Here is a 21,061-nt window from a genome sequence, read left to right as displayed (position 1 = left end):
GGTCTTGAACTCCTGGGTTCAAGTGATCCACCCACCTCGGCCTCCCAAAGTGCTAGGATTACAGGCGTGAGCTGCTGTGCTCAGTCTCTGTAGGTTTTACATATCCAAAGGCAGCCAGGTCCCCAGTGCTGGTCAATGATGATTCAGTGGGTGTGTACATCCTGCATGCCACTGCTGCATGCCTCATAAGACAAGTCAGAGTGTTCAAGCATCTGCATTACAGGTCTTAGCCCAGCTGCCTGTGTGGGAGGCAGCAGAGGCATCCTCTCCAACTTCCAGATGACAAAAGGAGGTGTTACTCACCATGCAAAGGCACATGACATCTGCAAGCTTTTCCGGAACCTTAGGAGGTAGAAAGGACTTGAAAATCTGAGATCTCGGCCGGGCGCGGTGGCTCACGCTTGTAATCCCAGCACTTTGGGAGGCCGAGGCGGGCGGATCACGAGGTCAGGAGATCGAGACCACGGTGAAACCCCGTCTCTGTTAAAAATACAAAAAATTAGCCGGGCGTGGTGGCGGGCGCCTGTAGTCCCAGCTACTCGGAGAGGCTGAGGCAGGAGAATGGCGTGAACCCGGGAGGCGGAGCTTGCAGTGAGCCGAGATCGCGCCACTGCACTCCAGCCTGGGCGACAGAGCAAGACTCCGTCTCAAAAAAAAAAAAAAAAAAAAAAAAAAAAAAAGAAAATCTGAGATCTTCCAACAGCCACGTGCTCATATACCTCACCTGTTGCCTGTGGCCCCTCGGGAGCAAAGCAGCGCTAGATGCTTCTTGCCTCCATGGGGCCAGGCCTGGTGAATGAACGCAGGAGCAGCTGCTGCCCCTGGTTGCCCGTGTCCTGCTGTGCCCTCACTCCGGAACATAAGAGGCAGGTACCACTCTTCTCTCCACATGACAGACCTCCCCACTCACCTGGATCACTGCAGCAGCCTCCTGACCGGCTTCCCTGCTCCCCTGCTCCAAGGCACAGGGACCCTTTTTAATTAATTTATTTATTTATTTATGTATTTATTGAGACAGAGTCTCACTCTGTCGCCCAGGCTGGAGTGCAGTGGCATGATCTTGGCTTACTGCAACCTCCGCCTCCCGGGTTCAAATGATTCTTGTGCCGCGGCTTCCAGAGTAGCTGGGACTACAGGCATGAGCCACCACGTCTGGCTAATTTTTGTATTTTTAGTAGAGATGGGGTTTCATCATGTTGGCCAGGCTGGTCTCGAACTCCTGACCTCTGGTGTTCCACCCACATCTGCCTCCCAAAGTGCTGGGATTGCAGGTGTGAGCTATCATGCCCGGCCTATTTATTTATTTTGAGACACAGTCTTGCTCAGTGGTGCAATCTCGGCTCACTGCAGCCACTACCTCCTGGGTTCAAGTGATCCTCCCACCTCAGCCTTCCAAGCATGCACCACTACGTCCGGCTAATTTTTGTATTTTTAATAAAGGCGGGTTTTCATCATGTTGGCCAGGCTGGTCTCGAACTCCTGACCTCAAGTGATCCTCCTGCCTCGGCCTCCCAAAGTGCTGGGATTACAGGTGTGAGCCACCATGCCCGACCAGGGACCCTTTTAACCTATACGTCAGATCACATTCTCCTCTGCTCAGAGCTCTCTGGTGCTCTCTGTATCTTTCAGAGTAAAAGCCCAAGGTTCTCACTGGCCTATGAGCCCCTGCGTGAATGGCCCATGGCCTCCACCCCAATCTCTTGCTCCCCGGACCCTGCCAGTCCCAGGAGTCCACTACACCACTCTGCCCCCGACCCCAGCCAGTACCTCACTGTCACGGTTCTCTCCTCTTCAATTCTTTGCTCAAATGTCCAATGTCAAAACCAATTTTTTTTTTGTTCAAATGTCTCAACGAGGCTCAGTCTGACCCCACTATTTACATGAGAAATCCCCCACCCCACACTCCCCACGGCCCTTACCTAGCTCTCTTTTCCCCGTGGTACCTGTGGACTCCCACCAGACTAGATAATTCCCTTAATGTAATTATCGTCTCCCTGCTCCTCCCTAGGATGGAAATTTCACAAGGGCAGGATTTGGATCTTTTTTTAAAAAATGGATTTCTCCCAGAACCTAGAGCAGGGCCTGCCACATAGGAGATGCTCAGGAAATAGTTGCTGCGTGACAGAAATAGGGATAGAGGTTTGTGAATTGCTTTCTAGCTGCTCACACAGACAGGAAGCAGCAGGGCTTCACCAACCTTGTTCTCACATCAGGTTTCTCAGCCCCCAAACCAAGGCAGACCCGGCTCCCACTCTCTGAGATCCCCACAGATTCCAACTCCCACACCAGGCCCAAATCAAAAAGGGCGTCTTGGCTGGGCACGGTGGCTCATGCCTGTAATCCCAGCACTTTCGGAAGCTGAGGTGGGTGGATTACCTGAGGTCAGGAGTTCGAGACCACCCTGGCCAACATGGTGAAACCCTATCTCTACTAAAAATACAAAAACTAGCTGGGTGTGGTGCTGGGCATGGTGCTGGGCACCTGTAATCCCAGCTACTTGGGAGGCTGAGGCAGAAGAATTGCTTGAACTCAGGAGACAGAGGTTACAGTGAGCTGAGATCACGCCACTGCACTCCAGCCTGGGCGACAGAGCGAGACTCTGTCTCAAAAAAAACAGGGCATCTCATAGGTACCCCCTCCCGACAGGTGCCGGGAAGGGAAGACTGAGCCCCGCAGTGGAAGGCAGATGGCAGGGCTGGGGGAGGCACCCAGGTCTCTGTCTGCAGCACCAGCCTCGGTTCATTGCTAGTCCCTTGTTTAGAAAAAGGCCTCCCAAGAGGCACAGGCAGGCCCCGGCCTCCAGCACAGCAAGAAGGACCCTGAGAAGTCATTGTCAAGTTCCTTCATTTTATTTTATTTATTTTGAGACAGGGTCTCGCTCTGTCGCCCAGGCTGGAGTGCAGTGATGTGATCTCAGTTCACTGCAACCTCTGCCTCCCAGGCTCGAGTGATCCTCCCACCTCAGCCTCCTGAGTAGCTGGTACTACAGGCTCATGCCACCATGCCCAGCTAATTTTTGTTTTTGTTTTTGGGTTTTTTGTTTGTTTGTTTGTTTGTTTGGTAGAGATGGGGTCTTGCCGTGTTGCCCAGGTTGGTCTCGAACTCCTGGGCTCAAGTAATCCTCCTGCCTTGGCTTCCCAAAGTACCGGGATTATAGGTGTGAGCCATGGCGCCTGGTTAAGTTCCTTCATTTTTTTTTTTTTGTTTTTTTGTTTTTTTTTTGTTTTGAGACGGAGTCTCGCTTTTTCACCCAGGCTGGAGTGCAGTGGCTCAGTCTCGGCTCACTGCAAGCTCCGCCTCCCAGGTTCACGCCATTCTCCTGCCTCAGCCTCTCCAAGTAGCTGGACTACAGGCGCCCGCCACCACGCCCGGCTAATTTTTTGTATTTTTAGTAGAGACGGGGTTTCACCATGGTCTCGATCTCCTGACCTTGTGATCCGCCCGCCTCAGCCTCCCAAAGTGCTGGGATTACAAGCGTGAGCCACCAGGCCCGGCAAGTTCCTTCATTTTACATATGAGGAAACAGGTCCAAAGAGGGCACAAGGCTGTCTGAGACCTCAAAGCTTGGTGAACGTGAGCTGCAGGTGAACGTGAGCTGCAGGTGAACGTGAGCTGCAGGTGAACTCAGTTCTCCAGGGCACCCCATCCCCAGACTTTCTTCTGGATGGGGCCCCCTTTCCAGCTCCTGGGACCCTGGTCTGGGGTGTCTGGGAATCAGTCCTGCTCCTGCAGACCAACAACAGGTACAAATGCTCCCTGCCCTCTAAGGGTGTCCTGTGCCCCTGTTATTTCCACTCCAGGCCCCGAGATGTTTGCTGGATCAGCGAGGAATAAGATGAGAAGAGCACACGGAGGCTGCAGCAGAACCTGGATCTGCCTGTTTCTGCCACCTCCTTGTACTTGGCCAGTTCCCTTCTTCTTGCCAGGCCTCAGTTTCCCCAGTTGCAAAACAAAGAAACTGGAGAATCTCTGGAGTCCTCTGGCCATGTCTGACTGCTGACCTGCATGGCCAAAGCTCTCCTGCACCCTTGGTGCTATCCTTGGTGCTGGTTCTGCCAAGGGCAGCACTGTCTTGTCTGTTGCATTTCGAGTCGCTAGCTAGTCTGGGTTGGGCTTCATTTCCCACCCCACTGCACCCCAGCCAGCCCTCCAGTCCCTTGCTCCATTAGCTCGGCTGGCCACTCCCCGGCACCAGCCTCCACATGAGGCCCTCCCGTCTTTAGGGGTAACTAGGACAAGAGCGAGGGACTTATCCTTTCTGACGTCACTGGTGACCACTTTCCATACTTTGTTTCAGTCATCATGGCAGCCCTGGCAAAGTGAGGGAATTATCACCATTTTACAGACAAGGACAATGAGAGCCCAGAGAAACCAAGGGCCTTGTCCAAGCTCACACAGTAGCAGGACAGAGCGAGGATTTGAATCCTGGTCTTTCCGGGGCTTGAACCGCCTGGAAAAATCCAGGAGCTATGGTCGCAACTGCCATTTGCAAACAAACAAAGCCCTGGGATGCTCTCAGACTCTTCAGAGCTCAGCTGTTTATAATTTATACTGCCTGCCCGTTTCCAGAAGTTCCAGACTGCTTCCCAGAAAGATGTCTGAGTACATTAAAGGAATGGCAGAGACTCAGAAGCACAAGGCATTGGAGGTTGCAAAGGGCCAGCAGGACTGGGGGTTGGGGAGGGGAGTGAGCGTGGGAAGGTGCAATGAGGACTGGGCAGTGAAGAGCCCCATAGAGCCCAGGGAAGCCACTTAGTTCCCGGGAGGCCCAGCTATTTGCAGACTCCATCTTTTTTTATTTTTATTTTTTGACACAGAGTCTCTCTCTGTTGTCCAGGCTGGAGTGCAGTGGCGCAATCTCAGCTCACTGCAAATTCCGCCTCCCGGGTTCCAGCGACTCTCCTGCCTCAACCTCCCGAGTAGCTGGGAATACAGGCATGTGCCACCATGCCTGGCTAATTTTTGTATTTTTAGTAGAGACGGGGTTTCACCAGGTAGGCCAGGCTGGTCTTGAACTCTTAATTTGCCAACCTCAGCCTCCCGAAGTCCTGGGATTACAGGTGTGAGCCACCGTGCCCCGCCCAGATTCCATCTTAAATGATCACTGAAATGTGCTATGCACAATGTGCTGAAAGCAAAAGTCTGTTCTTCTCTCCCCACGCCCTGGGGAGTCTCCTGGCTTCCCCTGTCCCTGCCCAGCATTCAGTACATCTGGAATCATCCTTTGGCAAGCCCTTGCTTTCCTGTCCACGGCTGATGCTGGGGCCTTCCTCTGCATCTTGCGCAGTGTGAAATAATGGACAGGAAGAGTGCCGGACTTGGTATCAGAGACACGGGGGGATTGGAGTCCATCTACCTGGGAGGTGACCAGAGCTCGGGACGTGCTGCTGAGTAGCAGCTTCCTCATGTCGGAAGCTGAGCTGAGGTTGTGGGATCAGCTGGCATCTACTCACCCTTCTTTTGCCAACAGTACCCCAATGCCCTGGGGAACTGCCCCTTCTTCACCCCTAGTCCTTATGGTTTAGATGGGGCTAACCCCAACCCTGGGCTCCAGGATGGGCTTGAGGCCCTGGCCTTGCCAATCTCACCTGGTCACAGTGATTGATGTCAGGAATAGGCACATGACCCAAGCCAGACCAAGGAAGGACAGGCCTGGGACTTTTGTTGGAGCTATTGGGAAAGTGGGAGGGGCTGGGGATGTGCCTGCCCTGGGTTGCTGTGAAGCTGGTGTTTCTGGTGGCCATCCTACTCCCATGAGCAGGCTCTGCCTGAGAATGTAGCCAGCCCGGAGGACAGCAAATAGAATAAGAGTCTGACTCCCGATGACATCGTTTGGGCCTCGTGTCTGAAGCTGGTGCACTCTAGACTTGGTAGTAACTTAACTGAGATCATCTAATAAGGGAGAGAGACTCCTCTAACACAAATATCGGCTGCCTCCCGGTGAAGGTTTCATGAGCAGCTGCATGGAGAATACTTCACTTACGGCTGGGTGCAGTGGCTGATGCATGTAATCCCAGCATTTTGGGAGGCTGAGGCGGGAGGATCACGAGGTCAGGAGTTGAAGACCAGCCTGGCCAACATGGTGAAACCCCGTCTCTACTAACAATACAAAAATTAGCCAGGCGTGGTGTTGCACATCTGTAATCCCAGCTACTCAGGAGGCTGAGGCAGGATAATTGCTTGAACCCAGGAGGCGGAGTTTGCAGTGAGGCAAGATCGTGCCACTGTACTCCAGTCTGGGTGACAAGAGCAAAATCCTGTCTCAAAAAAAAAAAAAAAAAAAAAAAAGGCTAGGTGCAGTGGCTTATGCCTGTAATCCCAGCACTTTGGGAGGCTGAGGCAGGTGGATCACTTGAGGCCAGGAGTTTGAGACTAGCCTGGCCAACGTGGTGAAACCCCATCTCTACTAAAAATACAAAAATTTTGCTGGGCATGGTGGTGCGTGCCTGTAGTCCCAGCTACTTAGGAGGCTGAGCCAGGAGAATCGCTTGAACCCAGGAGGCAGAGGTTGCAGTGAGGTGAGATCCCACCACTGCACTTTAGCCTGGGGACAGAGCAAGACTCCATCAAAAGAAAGAAAGAAAGAGAGAGAGAGAGAAAGAAAGGAGGGAGGGAGGGAGGGAAACACAAGCCTGTTGTTACATGAATAAAAATTAATCAGATATGTATTGAGTGCCTTTGTTAAGTTTAACAGATGTTTATGTGACTTAACTGTGAGCTGTGCACTGTTCTAAGTCCTTTACATAAATTGCTTAAATCCTTCTATTATTATCCCCATTGGCCAGGCGCGGTGGCTCATGCCTATAATCCCAGCACTTTGGGAGGCCAAGGCTGGCAGATCACCTAAGGTCAGGAGTTCGAGACCAGCCAGGTCAACATGGTAAAACCCTGTCTGTACTAAAAATATAAAAATTAGCTGGGCATGATGGCTCACACCTGTAATCCCAGCTACTTGGGAGGCTGAGGCAGGAGAATCGCTTGAACCTGGGAGGCAGAGGTTGTAGTGAGCCGAGATTGTGCCACTGCACTCCAGCCTGGGAGACAGAGCAAGACTCCGTCTCAAAAAAAAAAACAAAAAACAAAAAACAGGCCAGGTGTGGTGGCTGATGCCTGTAATCCCAGCACTTTGGGAGGTCGAGGCGGGCAGATCACGAGGTCAAGAGATCAAGACCATCCTGGCTAACATGGTGAAACCCCGTCTCTACTAAAAATACAAAAAATTAGCTGGGCATGGTGGCGGGCGCCTGTAGTCCCATCTACTCGGGAGGCTGAGGCAGGAGAATGGTGTGAACCCGGGAGACGGAATGGCGTGAACCCGGGAGACGGAGCTTGCGGTGAACTGATATCGTGCCACTGCACTCCAGCCTGGGCAACAGAGCAAGATTATGTCTCAGAAAAAAAAAGTATGTTTCTCTTTGCCATAAAGACAACCACCATAACATATTATCCCCATTTTACAGATGAGGCATAAAGAGGTTAGTTAAGTAACTTGTGCAAGAACAAGTTCCAGGTCTTAGGATAGAGCCTGCCCATCCTTCAATGTCCCTTCAAAAGAGCTCCTGCTCTAGAAATCCTTCCCTGACCTCCCCAGCAGAAAGTGATCTCCCCAATGGGAAGTTCTACGGCAGGAAGTGCCTTCCCCAACAGGCGTGTCCCACACACCCTTGGGTTGTAAGCTCCTCCCAGCTGAGGCTTGGCTCCCACTCAGGTGTGGATGGGAAGTCAGTAGCCAAGTCAGCCCTGTCAGCAATTTACTGGCTTCTTTTTCTGCTTTCATCTGTAGCTCCCTGGAGGTGCCCTGAGGAGGCCATGCCTAATATGGCCTAATCCCTAATATGAGGGATGCACGTGGTGGAAGGACCTAGACTGAAGGATCCTCATCCTTCAGCAGCTGGAGATCTGAGTGTCTGTCCAACTCCAGGAAGTGTGGGAAAGAATTGGGACAGGGTAGGGGCTGGACACAGTGGCTCACTCATGCCTGTAATCCCAGCACTTTGGGAGGCCGAGGTGGGCAGATCACTTGAGGTCAGGAGATCGAGATCAGCCTGGCCAACCTGATGAAACCCTATCTCTACTAAAAATACAAAAAATTAGCTGGGTGTGGTGGCGCACACCTGTAATTCCAGCTACTTGGGAGGCTGAGGCGGGTAAATCACTGGAACCCTGGAGACAGAGGTTGCAGTGAGCCAAGATTGTGCCACTGTACTCTAGCCTGGGTGACAGAGTGGGACTCCATCTCAAAAAAAAAAAAAAAAAGGGACAGGGCTTCAGGGCATTCTGGCTTCTTCCAAAACAGTGGTGTGACTTCCTCTTCCCTATAATTCAGTTTCTTCGTTGGTAAAATGATGAAGTTGATTGGGGAGAGCCCACCAGGAACTCAGGGCAGGCCCTATGGGAATGAGTGAAAAGTTTCTTTCCTCAGGAAAGTTTTGGGGTTCCTGGGTGGCAAGCTGCCTGCTGGACTTTAATTCATTAATTCATTAACTGAGCATCTATTATGTGAAGGCAGTGTTTGAAGCACGGGGGATCCTTCAAAGAACCAGTCCTGCCATGTAGGAGCTCATTGATAGCTGTGGTATTTGAGAGGCCTCCAACCCTCCACCCACTGGGGCTGCTGGCTCTGGACTAATGGACCAGGCCTTTCCAAGCAGGGTGTGGAGCAGGACTGAGGCCTAGAAGAGAGAGGTTGTGTTCTCCCTGCAGCTCTGCCCCTCCTGTGGGGTGACCTTGCCCCTCTGGGCATTCGTTTCCTCACCCTCTTTTATGGACTGAAAGTTTGTGTCCCCTCCAAACTCACACACTGAAGTGCCAACCCTTGGTAAGATGGTATTTGGAGGTGGGGCCTTCAGGAGGTAATTAGGCTTAGATAAGGTCGTGAGGGTGGCACCCTACAATGGGACAAGTGTCTTTATAAGAAGGCAGAGAGACCATGTGAGAACATGGCAAGAGTGCCACCATCTTCCAGCCAGGAAGAGGCCTTGCCAGGAGCCAAACCTACCAGCACCTTGCTGTTGGATTTCTCAGCCCTCAGAGCTGCGAGAAATAAAAGGCTGTCATTAAGCCACCCAGTTTCTGGTATTGCATTATAGCAGCCTGAGCTGACTGAGACACCATCTAGGGCGAGGTCAGATTGGATGGTCCCACCGGCCTGGGAGAAGTCTCCCACAGCCATTCCTAGTTAAACATTACCCACCCTACCTCCCTCCCTGCCACTCCCTCTCCCAGCCACCTCCTCAGGGAGCCATAAACGCTGCCTTCTTTGGTCTTCTCCCAGGGCTGTGGTGTTCTGGGAAGAGCTATACCTGCTGTCTCACCTCTGCCAGAAGCCAGGGTCTGGAGAAGAAAGACCGGGGGTCTGGGGCGGGGCCTGGGATCTGGAGTGGGACACTCAGGCCCTAGCCCCTCCACACACACACACACACACACACACATACACACAAGCACACACAGGTGTTTCTTTGTAGTCGCATCATGCACAAGGTGCCTGCAGATCCTCCCAGGGGAGCTCATGGGCTGGCTTAATGAGCCCTTCAGGTGCCTGCCTCAGGCAAGACGCCCCAGCCTTCCTGGTATCCAGGAAACAATAATTCAGAGAAACAGGGATGGCCTCACTGCGTGGGGCATCCCACTTCCGCCTCTGCTCCCAGGCCCCTCAGAAGCTAGGAGGGCAAGGCCCAGCTGTTATGCCCAATCCCACCCACCCAGGCATTTTAAATTAGGAGTCTGCATTAATAATCTTAGAATCCAGAATATGACACCACAAATCTCAGGAGGGGGAATCCTTGCCACATAGTACTGTACAATATCCCGAGAGCTTTCTTCTCATCTCATTCTTTCCCATCTTCAAAACAACTGTCAAATGGGTATCATTTCTTTGTGATCACCAGCATATATTTGAAGACACTGAGGCTCCAGGTGATAAACTGGGTGAGTGGAGTGCCAGGACTGAGAGTCAAGTCATTTGTCTCTGAAACCCAGACTTGTTTTATACCTGGTTCTAGGGACAGCAGGGGACTGCACTCTCCACACCTCTGCCCATGACAGACATCACTAATCAATGGTGTGGCAGACATTGCTAATCAACTGCAGTACTCTTTTTTACTAAGTTCAGAGGTGTCCATGAACTCTTTAAAACAACATTCCAGCCACCATCACCTATCAGAAGATCATATCTGTATTTGCCATTCTTGTGATACCACATCATCGCCATGAGTCCTCAGGTCTCAGGTACAACCCCAAGATGCTCTAGTCCCCAGACCATAGGACTCTACATACTGCATGCATGCTGTTCTTGGACAGGAATTACTGGCCCCTGTGGCCCCCAAACAGATGCCCCATCCAAGTGTGGTCCCTCTTAGAGATACAACAACCATGCAGATATGCCCAGGGCTTCAGGGTTTGCTAGGTCTTTATTTTTTAATTTTTAATTAATTAATTTTTTTGAAACAAGGTCTTGCTCTATTGCCCAGGCTGGAGTGCAGTGGCAAGATTATAGCTCACTACAGCCTTGAACTCCTGGGCTCAAGTGATCCTCTCATCTCAGCCTCCTGAGTAACTGGGAATACAGGTGTGTGCCACCATGCTCAGTTAATTTTTTTTATTTTTAGTAGAGACAAGGTCTTGCTATGTTGCCCAGGCTGGTCTCAAACTCCTGAGCTCAAGTGATCCTCCTGCCTTGGCCTCCCAGAATATTTGGATTACAGGCATGAATCACTGCATCTGGCCTAACAAAATTGTTTTTATCCCCACTTTACAGATTTGGAAACAGAAACACAGATGAAATTACGAACCCAAGTCACATAGCTTGGAAGCTGGGCTCCTAACCACTGGACATCAATCTTTCCACTGCTACGTGGTCTGTTGTATGAAAACAGTAATGTATCCATCTGTTCCATCCAACAGCCATTGCTTATTTTTGCAGACATGCTTCCATAGTGGTCTCAGAAGGTTTGGGGGTGGTTGTATTATCTGGCTTAGTTCCTGCAATGGAGTGGGTAGTTGTACCATCCTCCAGCCTCTACCCTTACAGATGAGAAAACTAGGGCTCAGAGAAGGAGAGTCACTTTCTGAAAGCTGGACAGCTCCAACGTGTGCTGTGATCCAGAGTTCCCCCAATTCCAGAGCTCAAGGGCTCTCTCTACCCCACATGAGCATCAGTCCCCACTGGCTTCTCCTCTCATCTCAGTCCCCAGCCACCTGTCCTCCCTCCCCCGGAACACCCTCCTCATACCTGGCCTTTGGTCTTCCCTCCTCTCCACCCTCCACCATCCTCTTTCCAGAGAAGGGGCCCAACAGGAAGGCCAGTTCATGTTAGGAAATTCTAGCCACGTGAGCAAGCCTGAGCCAGGGATTCTGAGCAGTTGGTGGCTTTAGGAGAAACTGAAACTTGGCTCTCTGGGGGCGGAGTGGCCACTGGGGATTTAAAGAGCTGCCACTTCCTTAGGCCTCCAGAGGGCACTGGGAAGTCACAGCTGCTGAGGGACGACTCTGCTCTCCCCCGCCTAAGCCATGCACCTCTGTGGGGGCAATGGGCTGCTGACCGGGACAGTGAGTACAGGGGACTGGGGATCGGGGATGAGAAGGGGAGCTGGGATCCCAAGGGTCCTCAGTGCCCAGGCAGTGAGGGCTGCAGTTGGGAGCTCCTGGTCCCAGCTCTATACTCTGAGCAGTGTGACAGAGGGCTCTGCATGCCCCTCTCTGGGTCTCACTTTCCTCCCCTGAAGTCGGGATTGGAATGAGTTGTTTCCAGCTCTCACGTTGCAGATCCAGCCTTCGGTTTAGAACTTGGCCTCTGTGTACTTGCTCTCTCCTAACGTACCTGGTCCTCCCTCACTACGCTCATAGCAGCCTTTCCTTCCTTCTCCAAATAACCCAGACCGGCTGGGCGCCGTGGCTCACGCCTGTAGTCCCAGCCCCTTGGGAGGCCGAGGCTGACAGCTAACATGAGGTCAGGAGTTCAAGATCAGCCTGGCCAACATGGCAAAACCCTGTCTCTACTAAAAATACAAAAATTAGCCAGGTGTGGCAGGGCACGTCTGTAGTCTCAGCTACTCGAGAGGCTGAGGCAGGAGAGTTGCTTGAACCCGGGAGATGGAGGTTGCAGTAAGCTGAGATCGTGCCACTGCACTCCAGCCTGGGTGACAGAGAGAGACTCTGTCTCAATAAAATAAAATAGGCCAGGCTTGGTGGCTCACACCTGTAATCCCAGCACTTTGGGAGGCTGAGGCGGGCAGATCACCTGAGGTCAGGAGATCGAGACCAGCCTGGCCAACGTGGTGAAACCCCCGCTTCTACTAAAAATACAAAAATTAGCCGGGCATGATGGCAGGTACCTGTAATCCCAGCTACTCGGAAGGCTTAAGGGGGAGAATCGCTTGAACCTGGGAGGCGGTGGCTGCAGTGAGCTGAGATCACACCACTGCACTCCAGCCTGGGCGAAAGAGAGAGACTCTGTCTCAATAAAATAAAATAAAGTAAAATAAAATAAAAAATAAAATAAAATAAAAAAAAAATTCCCTGGGCCATGGTTTCCCTTGGAGGCTCTGCTCATCTCACAGGAGCCCCCTTCACTCACTGTGGGTCCTGTCTCAGCCTTTAGTCTCTTGGTGCCCCAGTGTCTACAGCGAGCCTGCTGTGGACATGGCCCCAGGGAGCATATGGCCAGGGTGGAGCTGTGGCAGGAGCCTAGGAGCATTCAGAATCTGCAGCCAGGGTGGCCAGGGCCTTGCCTGAGGTCCTTACCCTCAAAACATATACCCCAAAGAGACTTGGGGGAGGCAGCTGGGCTATGAGCTCTCCAACAGTCCCTCTTGCTCTGACTTTGCAGAGCTCTGGACATTTGCATAAAATATTTTATCTAAGTTTCATTGATCCCAGGGTACAAGGTGGTCACAACTGTCAACCTTTGAGTCCACTCTTCCACCGGAATAAACCCTTCATTCATTCATCCTTTGCTACCACCCCACTACAATATGAGCAATTTGAGGGCGGGGATTTGTGTGTATTTTGTTTGCTATGGTGTGCCCCTAGCTTACTCCCTGGAACATAGCAGGTGCTTATACATGTTTGTTGAGTAAGTGAATATCTGCTTTGGGCTTGAGCTGGGCATGAGCACAGACAACCACATCTGCCCTCATGGAGCTCACAATTAGGAAAGTTCACACCTGGTGTGGAAATCATGGCAATGAGAAGAATGGAAGCTGAGCTTTATGCCACGCCGGCTCTGGGCTGCCTGCCGCATAGGCTTTAACCCTCTGCTGTGGTTTCCATTGCAGGGATGGGGCGATTGGGTTCAAGAATGTGGGGCTTGGCTGGGCGTGGTGGCTCACACCTGTAATCCCAGCACTTTGGGAGGCCAAGGCTGGTGAATCACCTGAGGTCAGCAGTTCGAGACCAGTTTGAGATGAGCCTGGCCAACATGATGAAACACCATCTCTACTAAAAATACAAAAATTAGCAGGAGTGGTGGCAGGTGCCTGTAGTCCCAGCTACTTCAGAGGCTGAGGCAGGAGAATTGCGTGAACCCGGGAGTCAGAGTTTGCAGTGAGCCAAGATAGTGCCGCTGCACTACTCCAGCCTGGGCAACAGAGTGAGACTCTGTCTCAAAAAAAATGATAAAAGAATGTGGGGTTTGAAGTCAGCTCTGTCTGAGTTTGAATCTCAGGCTTCCCATCTTCCCTGCTTGCCCTCCCGCCCTCCACATGAGCGGTGAGCAGGACACAGGGGTGAGGCTGACATTCCAACAAGGTGTGTAGTGCCTGCTATAGGGGGTGTGGGTGCCAAGGGAGCTTCTGGGAGAACAAAGACCCCTGGGAACTTGACTCAAGGGGAAAGACTTGGCTTTACAAATGGCAGGCCAGGATGGAGGGCACAAGACCTGGCTGGGTCCCCTGAGTCCTCTGCCTCGTGCCCCATAGGACCCCAAGGAGCAACAAAGGCAGCTGAAGAAGCAGAAGAACCGGGCAGCCGCGCAGCGAAGCCGGCAGAAGCACACAGACAAGGCAGATGCCCTGCACCAGGTGTGGACAACCTCTTTTCTTGTCTCTGACTCCACTTACTGGCCCAGCCACCTCTTCTCCATCCCACCTATGAGCAGACCTCCCCCAAACTCCTGTATTTTTCTAGGTCACCTGAGTTTGGGATGAGGAAAGCGTCCTGTGGCTGAGATTTGGAAAGTTCTGGGTGTTGAGTACAAACCATGTGCCAGGTACACACACCAGGCTCCAGGGACACACAGGGTTATCCTCAGCCCAGCCGTGTCCTAAGGTGTCCGCAGTCTAGGGGAAGGAAGACAGGAAGTGGAGGCAAATAGGGAGACCCCAACACAATGGCCAGCTGAGACACTGGTTAAAATGCAGATTCCAGGCTGGGCACAGTGGCTCACACCTGTAATCCTAGCACTTTGGGAGGCTGAGGCTGGAGGATTGTTTGAGCCCAGGAGTTCAAGACCAGCCTGGGCAATATAGCGAGACTCTGTCTCTATAAAAATTAAAAAATAGTTAGCTGGACATGATGGTGCACACCTGTAGTCCCTGCTACTCAGGAAACTGAGGCAGGAGGATCGCTTGAGCCCAGAAGTTCAAGGCTGCAGTGAGCCATGATTGCACCACTGCACCCAACCTGGGCAACAGATTGAGACCCTGTCTATAGAAAAAAAAAAGTGGATTATTCTTCCTCTGCCAGGTCCCACCTCAAAAAGTGGATTATTCTTCCTCTGCCAGGTCCCACCTCATGAGGCTAGGTGGGCCCAGGGACCTGCATGGTGATCTGTGATTAATCACCCGGGGGTCAGAGTTCAGGAGGTGGCCAAGACCATACTGTGAGAATTCTGGTTCAGGGTTAAAATGGGCAGGGTTTCCAGTCCCAGTTGCAAGTTGCTTCCTTTACTGAGCTTCATGCTCATCTGAAAATACCATAGACAGTGCCTTAAACAACAGACATTTATTTCTCACAGTTTTGGAGGCTGGAAAGCCCAAGATCAAGGTGCCAGCCAATTCAGTTCCAGATGAGGGTGCTCTTCCTGACTCGTAAGTGGCTGCCTTCTCGTTGTGTGCTCAGTGCATGTGAGAGGACAGAGTGATCTCTTTCCCTTCCTCTCCTTTTTGAGATTTTTGTTGTTGTTGTTGTCATTTTTGAGACAGAGTCTCACTCTGTTGCCCAGACTGGAGTGCAGTGGCGCCACTTGGCTCACTACAACCTCTGCCTCCTGGGTTCAAGTGATTCTCCTGCCTCAGCCTCCTGAGTAGCTAGGATTACAGGCATGCGCCACTATGCCCACCTAATTTTTGCATTTTTAGCAGAGACGGGGTTTCACCATGTTGGCCAGGCTGGTCTCAAACTCCTGGCTTTAAGTGATCTGCCCGCCTCGGCCTCCCAAAGTGCGGGATTACAGGCGTGAACCACCGCACCTGGCTGCCTCCTTTTTGTTTTAATTTTTTATTCACTTATTATTTATTTATTCTTTCTTTTTTATTTCTTCATAGTTTTTATTTTTTAATAGAGATGGGGGTCTTGCTATGTTGCCCAGGCTGGTCTTCAACTCCTGGGCTCAAGCAATCCTCCCACCTCCACGTCCCAAAGTGCTGGGATTACAGGCATGAGCCACCATGCCTGGCCCCTTCCTCTTTTTTCTTTTTTTTTTGAGAGAGTCTTGCTCTGTTGTCCAGGCTAGAGGGCAGTCCACGATCTTGGCTCAATGCAACCTCAGCTTCCCAGGCTCAAGTGATCCTCCCCACCTTAGTCTCCCAAGTAGCTGGGACTACAGGCATGCACCATCACACTTGGCTAACTTTTGTATTTTTTGTAGAGACAGAGTTTCTCCATGGAGCCCAGGCTGGTCTTGAACTCCCGGACTCAATTGATCCACCTACCTCGGCTTCCCAAAGTGCTGGGATTACAGGCTTGAGCCACCGCTCCCAGCCTCCCTCCCTCTTCTTATAAGGCTACCAGTCTTATCAGATTACAACCCTATCCTCTATCCTAGGACCTCATTTAATCTAAATTACCTTCTAAGAGCCTTATCTCTAAATGCAATCACATTGGGGGTTATGGCTTCAACATATAAATTTTGGAGGGAACACAATAGAGTCCATAGCACATAGTTAGTGGCATTGAGTGGTCTAAAGAGGAGATGAGCCAGGCGTTGTGGCTCACGCCTGTAATCCCAGCACTTTGGGAGGCTGAGATGGGTGGATTACTTGAGGCCAGGAGTTCGAGACCAGCCTGGCCAACATGGTAAAACCCCATCTCTACTAAAAATACAAAAATTAGCAAAGCATCGTAGCTAATTAGGCAGCCCCAGTAGCTGGGATTACAGGGACGTGGTAGCTAATTAGCCAATCCCAGTAGCTGAGGCAGGAGAATTGCTTGAACCTGGGAGGCAGAGGTTGCAGTGAGCTGAGGTTGTGCCACTGCACTTCAGCCTGGGAGACAGAGAGAGGCTCTGTCTCAAAAACAACAACAACAACAACAACAACAACAACAACAACAACAAAAAGCGATGAAGCCTGAGCTTAAGCACAAATGGGCGTTTTCCCAGAGGATGAAGGTAAGAAAACACATTGGGGACAAATGACACAGTGCTGGCACAGGCGTGGGGAGCAGCACCCTGTAGACCAGGTGAGAGTGAGGACTGGTGCTCAGACCCACGCATCCATTTATTCCTTCCTTCTGGAAATGCCTATTGAGCGTCTCCCGTGTGCCAGGCACATTTCTAAGCACTGGATATAGAGGTGTAGACACAGTAGACAAACGCCCACCCCAGCCCCACCCACAGGGCTCATATTCTCCTGGGGAAGCCAGACCCACAAACAAAAAGTCCCTAGAGTGGTCAGGATGTCAGATGGTGTTAAATCCTGTCGGGAAAACTAAAGCAGGGAAGAGGGAAGGGACGAAATTGAAATTGTTACTCCTTGAGCCTCCTGAAGGTGGCAAACGAATGAATAAATGAATGAGTGAGTGACTCAGTTCCTGGAGGTGAGTTGAAGCCTTTGGAGAATTTAGGTGAAGGGTGACCTAATCATACATTTTAGAAATGTCCATCATTCCAGCCAGGCACGTTGGCTCACGCCTGCAATATCAGCACTTTGGGAGGCCAAGGCTGGCAGATCACCAGGTCAGGAGGTCAAGACCAGCCTGACCAACATGGTGAAACCCCATCTCTGGTAAAAATACAAAAATTAGCTGGGCATGGTTGTGCGCACCTGTAGTCCCAGCTACTCGGGAGGCTGAGGCAGGAGAATCGTTTGAACCTGGGAGGTGGAGGTTGCAGTGAGCCGAGATTGCACCACTGCACTCCAGCCTGGGCGACAGAGCACAACTCCATCTCAAAAAAAAAAAAAAAAAAAAAAATTCATCATTCCACGTGCAGAAACCAGTGTGGGAATGGGGCTGGTGGCTTTCAGGTTGAGTCCAGGGCCGGGCGCGGTAGCTCACGCCTGTAATCCCAGAACTTTGGGAGGCCGAGGCAGGCGGATCACGAGGTCAGGAGATCAAGACCATCCTGGCTAACATGGTGAAACCCCGTCTCTACTAAAAATACAAAAAATTAGCCAGGCGTGGTGGCAGGTGCCTGTGATCCCAGCTACTCAGGAGGTTGAGGCAGGAGAATGGTGTGAACCTGGGAGGTTGAGCTTGCAGTGAGCCGAGATCGAGCCACTGCATTCCAGCCTGGGTGACAGAGCCAGACTCCGTCTCAAAAAAAAGAACTTTGAGTCCAGGGCCAAAACCACACTTTTATGCAGAACACCTTTGCAACTTCTTCTTGTTATCCAGAAAAAGGGGTGGGGGGACTGAAGGAAGTCGTTCAATTTATTCAGCCCTGTGAGATGTGGATATAAAATTCTTTCTGCATTTTTACCATTATTGTCATCATAAATGGTTATTTAGAACTGCACATTGATTGTGTCTCAGGGGTTCTCAGAACCGGCGTTCAGCAGAATAGAACTTAATAAATGCTGATTCAGGGATGCAGAATTTAACACACTCATGCTGTCGACCTGTAAAACAATCCCCTGAATCCTCCCACAGTGCTCGCAGGGGCGAGTTCTGGGCCCTCAAAAGGTCTGGCAGTGGCAATAAGCAATCTAGGACAGAATGACATCAAAGTTGCCACAGGAAGGCCCTGTTGGGATTTGCGCAGGGAAGGGCGGCGGAAGGGTGCCAGGCAGAGGAAACAGGAAATGTGGCCGGGAAGCAGAGTTCATGTGAGGGTCAGGACGGGAGGGGAGCAAGAAAGAAGGCGGGAGAGAGGAGACCAGAGGTCTGAGCTGCGGCCACCACACAGGCCTGGAATTCTACCACAGGGACTTTGGTGGGCGCCTCTAAAGGGCTTTAACCTGCAATTAATGACGTGGTTGCCGAATGGCTCCTGTGGGCAAGAGAATAGGTGGTTTGGGGGGCACACGGGTTGAAGGCCTGTGGAAATCCCAGGTGAGAAATGGCACCGGCTGAGGGCACTAGCGGTGGGATGAGAGCAGGTGGATCTGAGCCCCCTCAGGGGGTGGGACAGGGGAGACTTGGTAGGTGGCTATGAAGGGCTGGCCAGAGAGTGGCCAAGAGACCTCACTTGGCTCTTCCAATGGTGGTGGCACCTTTCTCCTGAAGTTGAGGACCCTGGAAGGGGCTAAGGCTCATGCGGGGCCCCTGACACTGGCTGAGGGTCCCCTCCCCGCCCATCTGCTTCTCCGCAGCAGCACGAATCTCTGGAGAAAGACAACCTCGCCCTGCGGAAGGAGATCCAGGCCCTGCAGGCCGAGCTGGCGTGGTGGAGCCGGACCCTGCATGTGCATGAGCGCCTGTGCCCCATGGATTGTGCCTCCTGCTCAGCTCCAGGGCTCCTGGGCTGCTGGGACCAGGCTGAGGGGCTCCTGGGCCCCGGCCCACAGGGACAACATGGCTGCTGGGAGCAGCTGGAGCTGTTCCAGACCCCGGGTTCCTGTTCCCCAGCTCAGCCGCTCTCTCCAGGTCCACAGCCTCATGATTCCCCCAGCCTCCTCCAGTCCCCTCTGCCCTCACTGTCCCTTGGCCCCGCTGTGGTTGCTGAACCTCCTGTCCAACTGTCCCCCAGCCCTCTCCTGTTTCCCTTACACACTGGTTCCAGCCTGCCGGGGTCTTCCTCTAAGCTCAGTGCCCTCCAGCCCAGCCTCACGGCCCAAACTGCCCCTCCACAGCCCCTCGAGCTGGAGCATCCCACCAGAGGGAAGCTGGGGTCCTCTCCCGACAACCCTTCCTCTGCCCTGGGGCTTGCATGTCTGCAGAGCAGGGAGCACAAACCTGCTCTCTCAGCAGCCGCTTGGCAAGGGCTGGGTGTGGATCCCAGCCCTCACACTCTCCTGGCCTTTCCTCTGCTCTCCTCTGCTCAAGTCCACTTCTAACCTGGTCTCCGGAGCTGGGCTGGCCCATTCTTTGGGCTCAGGAAGCAGCCTTAGCACACGGGCCTCTCCTCCCTCGCTACTGGGTGCTGCCCTGCGTGGCTGACCAGCTGGCCCAGGATTTCACAGTGGAAAAGGAAGCCACCACTGATGCCTCGCACTGTGACAGGCCCTGTCACCACCAATATCATATTTCAACCTCACAGTTGACCTGAGAAATCGAGATTATCACTCCACTTTTTTAGACAAGGAAACTGAGGCTCAGGGAAGTCAAGTGACAAGTCTAAGGTCACGAAGCCTTTCTTGGAGCCCAAAACACCACCCTCTGCTCCTCCTTCTCCTGTCCTGGCCCAGGCATCCTAGGAGCTGAAATCCTGGAAACCGCGGGCTGGTGTGAGAAGGTTCATGCTCAGAGCAGAGAAGGGCTCTCCCTGCTGCTTCGTGATTCCAGGGCCAGAGCCCTGCAGTCCCAGAAACCCCGACCTAGCTGGGGCAGGTCCAGAGTCCAAGCCCTGGTGGGTAGAGGCCAAGCAGAAGCCCTGAAGTGGACTCTTGCTTCCCGTAGTAGTGTTTTCAGTGCCAAGAAGCTGAACCTGTGGGCTGGAGTTGGGGAGAGGCCTGGAAGAGGACCATCTGGGATTTCTACAGCCTGGGTACCCATAGTCACACCAAGGCTTCTGGGAGATTCTGCAGAGTCAGCTTTCCAAGCTGTTCCCAAATAGCTCCCTGCCTCCCCACTGCCCCTAAAGCCACAGCAGAAGAGCCATTCATCTCATAAACAAAAAGCAAGAGGAAAGAATGAGGAAGGACCCTGTGCAAGGTTATTTTCAGGCAGGGATGGGCTTGTTTCTGACAGCACCCACCCCTGTGTGGACCCCAGGCCCCTATCACCCTCAGACCCCTCCTAAGCAGTTCCCTCATTGCTGTTTGGCCTGGGCTGACAGCAAGAAGAGCAGGGCCCAGGACCCGGTGGGAGTTCAGTGATGGTGTCTGCTTTAAGAGGGGGTTTTACACTCTGATTCCAGGACAAGCACTCTAAGGCAAACTGGGGAGAGAAACCCTGGCTCTTCACCCAGGTTTCACACACATGTAAATGAAACACTGTTAGTATCTAACACACTCCTGGATACAGAACACATGTCTTGTCACATATGTGATGGAAATAAATTAAAGTGTTTTGCAATCTTTTCTGCTTTGCCTAGTTGCTTAAACCTCTGGTTGTAACCTATAGAATCTTGGAAAGAAGAGAGAATAATAGAGATGGGCAACCCCTCATGAACCGGCTAATTAATCTCCCTCCAATACTACAGATGAGGAAACTGAGGCTCAGAGATGAGATGGACTAGCCCACGTGTATTAGTCAGTGTTCTCTAGAGAAATAGAACCAATAGAGAGAGAGAGAGTGTGTGTGTGTGTGTGTGTGTGTGTGTGTGTGTGTGTGTGTGTGTGAAGAGAGACAGAGAGATTTTTTTTTATGTTGTTTTGTTTTTTTTTGAGATGGAGTTTCACTCTTGTCACCCAGGCTGGAGTGCAAGGGTGCAGACTCGGCTCACTACAACCTCTGCCTCCTGGGTTCAAGTGATTCTCCCGCCTCAGCCTCCCGAGTAGCTGGGATTATAGGTGCCCACCACCACGCCCAGCTAATTTTTTTTTTTTCGAGACAGAGTCTCGCTCTGTCGCCCAGGCTGGAG

At 52.1% G+C, this 21,061-nt stretch overlaps 1 protein-coding gene across 2 annotated transcripts; it reads left to right on the top strand.

The window, feature by feature from the left end:
- Nucleotides 1–11,434: 11,434 nt before the first annotated feature.
- On the top strand, nt 11,435–20,558 carry BATF2 (basic leucine zipper ATF-like transcription factor 2). 2 transcript variants are annotated; one of them, XM_032151866.2, is made up of 3 exons: nt 11,435–11,547; nt 13,917–14,018; nt 18,690–20,558. In XM_032151866.2, exons 1-3 carry the CDS (start codon nt 11,509–11,511, stop codon nt 19,371–19,373), a joined length of 825 nt encoding a protein of 274 aa, XP_032007757.1. In that variant the 5' UTR covers nt 11,435–11,508; the 3' UTR covers nt 19,374–20,558. The 2 variants fall into 2 exon arrangements, with proteins under 2 accessions (XP_032007757.1, XP_032007758.1); XM_032151867.1 differs by lacking the exons at nt 11,435–11,547; nt 13,917–14,018 and adding an exon at nt 18,226–18,429.
- Nucleotides 20,559–21,061: the final 503 nt, after the last annotated feature.

Source organism: Hylobates moloch, unplaced genomic scaffold, assembly GCF_009828535.3.
Source record: "Hylobates moloch isolate HMO894 unplaced genomic scaffold, HMol_V3 SCAFFOLD_5, whole genome shotgun sequence".
Classification (NCBI taxonomy): Eukaryota; Metazoa; Chordata; class Mammalia; order Primates; family Hylobatidae; genus Hylobates; species Hylobates moloch.
This window is presented reverse-complemented; position numbering and strand designations above follow the sequence as displayed.